The 5,406-nt window shown below is 48.6% G+C and overlaps 1 protein-coding gene across 1 annotated transcript; it reads left to right on the forward strand.

Annotated features, from left to right (window-relative positions):
- The first annotated feature begins 2,295 nt into the window (after window positions 1-2,295).
- On the forward strand, window positions 2,296-5,406 carry LOC124662012 (uncharacterized sugar kinase slr0537-like). Its single transcript, XM_047199903.1, has 5 exons — window positions 2,296-2,729; window positions 3,402-3,667; window positions 3,791-3,908; window positions 4,246-4,454; window positions 4,892-5,406. The coding sequence occupies exons 1-5, from the start codon at window positions 2,355-2,357 to the stop codon at window positions 5,343-5,345; spliced, it is 1,422 nt and encodes a 473-aa protein (XP_047055859.1). The 5' UTR covers window positions 2,296-2,354; the 3' UTR covers window positions 5,346-5,406.

Consider the following 5,406-nt stretch of genomic DNA (forward strand, 5'->3'; position numbering starts at 1 on the left):
GGAGACGGCGGTGATGATGGTGCTGATGGTGGAGATGATGAGGATGATGATCACGATGAAGTCCAGCTCGATGGCGGTGGCGATGGCGACGATTTCCCCCTCCGGGAGGGAATTTCCCCCGGCAGATTCCTATCTGCCGGAGAGCTTTTCTCTCTCAGGTGTTTTCCGCCTCGTAGCGGCGGCGGAATATTTCTGCGAGCTGCCCCCCGATCTTAGGTTTTCGTGGGGATGATATACGCGAAATGGCGACGTCAGATGTGGGCCAGGGCGGCCATACATGCCCCATGCGCGGCCAGGGTAGGGCCCGCGCCTGGGCATTGTATTGCCCAATGGTGGCCCCCCTCAGGTCCTCCTTCTGGTTATCTCCGTCATCCGGGAAAATAAGATCTTCGTGAAAGTTTCTGGAATTTTCTGATCTTCCGAAGTATGGTACCCTCATGACCATTTTCCAGCAGAATTCCATCTCCGGCAGCAAATCCCGTGAAAATCATCAAACATGTAAAAAATAGATAAAATAACATAAGTATCATGTCTAAATATGAAATATATCAATAAATAACAGTAGATTATAATACAAAATAGTGATGCAAATTGGACGTATCAAAGCACTGCCTGTTGTTGCACAAGAACGACAAAGATAAGAGGAAGAGTAGCTTACCGCCATTGGATAGGTTCACGACGAGGTCGAGGTCGCGCCCGAACTCGAGAAGCCGGTGAAGAGCGTGGTGCATGTTCTGGCTGAGGTCGCAGTGCTTGTCGTCGTCGTCTCCTCCTCCTTGCGACGATGCGGCGAATTTGTCGGCGGTAGAGCAACCGCCTTGGTGATGTGATAGTTTGGGGGGTGAGAGTGAAGAGGCGAGTGAGGGAAAGGAGAGGGGGCGGTGCGGCTAGTTATGACGCGTGTTCCCAAAGGGACGCGACGTTTCCGTCTCCCCTCCCCAAGCGTGCAGACATCTGAAGAAAACGGGTCAGGCTCATCCGAGGTCTGGCCCGGAGGTGCTTTAAAAATCGTCCGTGTAACAACACAGAAGCTTACATGAATCCAAATAATCCGTTTCGCTTTCCAGCCCATGTAAAAAAAAGCTTGCATGCTACCAAACAGGCCCTCGGTGAGGCACCACAAGATGCATGAACGAGCGCTAATGTAGTTTAGATTTTTAAAACAGCTATACTCTTTTTTCCTTATCATGAGATATAAGGTTTCTTAACGAGGCAACATCTAATAAATCTCTTTTTTACCCCATATGAAATCTGGGCTCATATTACAATTTTCTGTATTTTTCGATTTTTCCCAATGTTTTGGACAGTTTCAATTTAGAAACAGCTAAACAGGGAAAAAAAACAGACAACCGGCCTTTTTTCGGCCCCGCGAGCGAAACAGGCCGCCGGTGCTTTGGGTCGGGGTACGTGGGCCGGCACGGCACCTCCCGCCAGTTCACGGGCCGCAGGCGTGCCAGGTACGTCAAGCGGGTGCTAGGCTGGTGAGAGTGAAGAGGCGAGTGAGAGGGGGCGGTGAGGCTAGTTATGATGTGTGTTCCCGAAGGGACGTGGCGTTTCCGTTTCCCCTCCCCACGCGTGCAGGCGTTTGAAGACAACGGGCCAAACTCCACAACAACGACCATTTTGGGTGTTTCTGCAGGGCTTGGCCCGGAGGTGCCTTAAAACCAATTCGTGCAACAACGCGGGAGGTTGTAGGAATCCAAACATCATGTTTCACTTCCTAGCCCATGTAAAAAAGGCCTGGAGGCTACCAAACAGGCCCTTGGTGAGGCACCACAAGATGCTTGAACGAGCGCCAATGTAGTTTAGATTTTTAGAACGGTTGTACTCCTTCTCCTTATCCCATATAAGGTTTTTTAACGAGGCGACATCTAATAAATATATTCTTATCCCATTTGAAATCTTGCCTCATATTACAATTTTCTGAATTTTTCGATTTTTCCCATTTTTTGGACAGTTTCAAGTTAGAAACAGCAAAACAAGGAAAAAAACAGACAAACAGGCTATTTTTCGCCCACGCGAGCCAAACGGGCCGCCTGCCAGGGCTTTGGGTCGGGGCACGTGGGCCGGCACAGCACGGTCCGCCAGTTCACTGGCCGCAGGCCTGCCAGGCCGTGCCAGGCACGTGAAGCGGGGGCCGGGCCGGCCATGCCGGCCCGTTGGATAGGTTTGAGTGAGACACCATCTCGAAAAAAATAAAATCTCCAAGCAAAAAAAGAAAAAAGAAGTTGTGCTTCATGTCCTGTGAGCCTGGTCCTTGGCCGGCCGCGCGAGCTCCACGTCCTCTAATCCACTCCATTTTCCTCCCCCAAAGACGGCACCTTCTCGCCGTCTCGTCCCCCTCCCCCTCTCCAATGGCGCTCGCCTCCACCACCGCCTCCCGCCTCATCGCCCGCCGCCTTGCCGCTCCCCTCCCGCCTTCTTCTTCCTCCTCTTCTCCTTCCTCCGCTCTCCGCCGCGCCGCGCCACGAGGGGGAGCCACAGGAGCCAGGCCGCGCGGGGTCGCGGTGCGGTGGGAGGGCAGGCCGAGGGCGCTGCTCGGGGGATTCTCGGACGCCGATGCTTACTACGCCAGCGACGACGAGGACGAGGACGAGGAGGACGCCCGCAGCGCGCTGGGTGGGGGACCTTCGTCGCCGAACCTGGAGTGTGACGACGTCCTCGAGCTCGCCGCCGCTGCCTCCTCCGGGCCCGAGCGCTGGGACGTGCTCGGCCTCGGCCAGGCCATGGTGCGCACACCTTTCCTATCCTCCTAGCATTCTGAATACGTCGATGGTCACAATCAATTGCGGTTCATTTCTGTCGTACTGGTGCCAATTTGCCAAGAACCAGTAGCTAGCTTCACATAAGTAACTGAAACCTCCAATAGTACAGACGTAGGGTATTGCTAGGTTCAGGATTTCGGACAAGCTTTTGTGGCTGCTGCCATGTTAACGATTCAACCTTTGCAAGTTTGATGATGATTAACATGTGACCATTTGAGTGTTTCGTCCAACAGTCGTATATGTCTGTTGGTACCAACACTGTACTTGTACTGTACTGTTTCCTGTAATCTGTAAGTAAAACGTGGAATTGAATGTGGTCTCCTCATGCCAAATCGCAAGAAACGTAGCTGAAAAACAAGTAATCACTGCTTCCACTCACCACAGTGTTAGAATATATAGTTAAGATAAATAGCATGGATACACTGATGTGGCTGTCACTAGTGTAGCCCGCGATTCGTATGTCGGTGAAGGTCGATGGTTACTTGTCACTTGTGCTCATGCTTAAATATGATTTGTTTGACCTATGTGTTATTATTGGAGCCAGTTGTGATGGACCATGATTACACTGAAGTTCAGTCTGTTTAGATAAGCTATGGGGACCAATGGTAACTTATGTACGGTTTCTTGCTCAAATAGGTTGACTTCTCAGGCATGGTGGACGATGAATTCCTTGAGAGACTGGGCATAGAGAAGGGTACAAGAAAGGTCGTGAACCACGAGGAGAGGGGACGGGTCTTGCGTGCCATGGATGGTTGCACCTACAAGGCTGCTGCTGGAGGATCACTGTCAAACTCGCTTGTGGCTCTAGCAAGGCTTGGTAGTAGTCGGGTCACTAGCTACCCCGATCTTAGAATTGCGATGGCTGGCAGTGTGGGCAGTGACCCACTTGGTAGTTTCTACAGGTAAATTCATTGATCTGACAGTATCTTCACTGCCTCTGTACTCTGATCTTATTGCACTATTGGTACCCTGAGGCTTCTGAGTGTTATCTGACATTGATTTTTTGTTCAAATTTGTGCTATTAGGCAAAAGTTGCAGCGCGCTAATGTGCAATTCTTGTCCAAGCCGGTCAAGGATGGTACCACTGGGACTGTCATTGTTCTAACAACTCCAGATGCACAGCGAACTATGCTTGCATACCAGGTCAGTTCCTTCACTAACGGTTTTTTCTGTTATTATAATTGTTGGTAACACCTTTCCAAAAAATAGTTGCTGGTAACTAGTCCTGGTTATGTTGTATCCCTCGATCTACATTATTATGCTTTACTCTCTAGATACTACAGAGTTGTGCTGATGCCTTACATGAAATGAAACAATTCACTTGTTGGCCTCTTAAGAGTGCATCCCTATTATGCACAAGGTTTTATTTGAACTATGAACATAGCATTGAGATCATCCATCTTATTCTGTATTTTACTGGCCAATTATGTCTCCTAATATTACCTTTTTCTCTAACGAGGCCTTGTAACTTGTCTTGCAGGGGACATCTTCAACTCTGGCTTACGATTCAGACTTAGCAGAGCTAGTATCAAAATCAAATCTATTAGTTGTGGAAGGATACCTATTCGAGTTCGCTCACACAATTGAAGCCATCAAGCAAGCTTGTGAAGATGCTAAGAAGAATGGTGCACTTATTGCTGTTTCAGCATCAGACGTGTCATGCATCAAGCGTTGCCACAGTGATTTTTGGTGAGACTAGCCTCCTTGCAAAGCCTTTCCTGTTTGTGTGACTGACACTCACAATAATTTCTCCCAACTGGCATGCACACTAAAGTTTCGACACATCGTCTTCCATTTCCTTTCAAGTAACAAGACGTCTACGTTTTAAAATTAAAAATGAGGCTGTCTTTTTTTACTTGTTTCCAATGGTATTGCTAGTGCGTGTCTGCCCTAAAAACGGTTGTAAGCCTCTAACACCATGATGAACTTGTGTTTATCATGTCACCGTACTTACCAACTGAGGCATATACCATTTTGTTAGCATGGCTTTCACTAGAATAACTAAATATTTTGCTTGTTGGTGAGCGCAAAGTATAATTTTACCACACATTCTCCATATCATGATAGTATAGTATAGTGCGATGTTATCCGGTAACACTACTAACCCTGATCCAAAACATTTACAGGGATATTGTTGGAAACTATGCAGACATATTGTTCGCCAATGCTAATGAAGCAAGGGCATTCTGCGAGCTAACCTCAGAAGAGAGCACCATGTCTGCGGCTAGATACTTGAGCCATTCTATTCCTCTTGTGTCTGTTACTGATGGTATGCATGGTTCCTACATTGGTGTGAAAGGTGAAGCAATATACATCCCTCCACCGGCATGTATTCCTGTCGATACTTGTGGAGCTGGTGATGCATACGCATCGGGAATTCTATACGGTATTCTCCGGGGAGCGTCAGACTTAAAGGGCATCGGCCTGCTGGCGGCCCAGGTAGCTGCCGTTGTCGTTGGGCAGCAAGGCACACGCCTAAGGGTTAAGGATGCTGACAGATTGGCTGAATCGTTTGAGTTCCACTTTGATAACTTGGAGTTTTGTTCAGATGCTGGAACAGATCAGATTCCAAACTTATGATTTTCTTTCTCCTGGAACTGGAAGTCCAAGACTTATGATTTTTGTGTCTCCCTCAAGTCCC

The sequence above is a fragment of the Lolium rigidum genome, chromosome 6, assembly GCF_022539505.1.
Source record: "Lolium rigidum isolate FL_2022 chromosome 6, APGP_CSIRO_Lrig_0.1, whole genome shotgun sequence".
Taxonomy (NCBI): Eukaryota; Viridiplantae; Streptophyta; class Magnoliopsida; order Poales; family Poaceae; genus Lolium; species Lolium rigidum.

Coding starts and splice junctions, on each gene's coding strand:
- LOC124662012 (XM_047199903.1), top strand. CDS start 2,355: ATGGCGCTCGCCTCCACCACCGCCTCCCGCCTCATCGCCCGCCGCCTT. Junction 3,668..3,790: donor CCACTTGGTAGTTTCTACAG/GTAAATTCATTG, acceptor TTGTGCTATTAG/GCAAAAGTTGCAGCGCGCTA. Junction 4,455..4,891: donor CGTTGCCACAGTGATTTTTG/GTGAGACTAGCC, acceptor AAACATTTACAG/GGATATTGTTGGAAACTATG.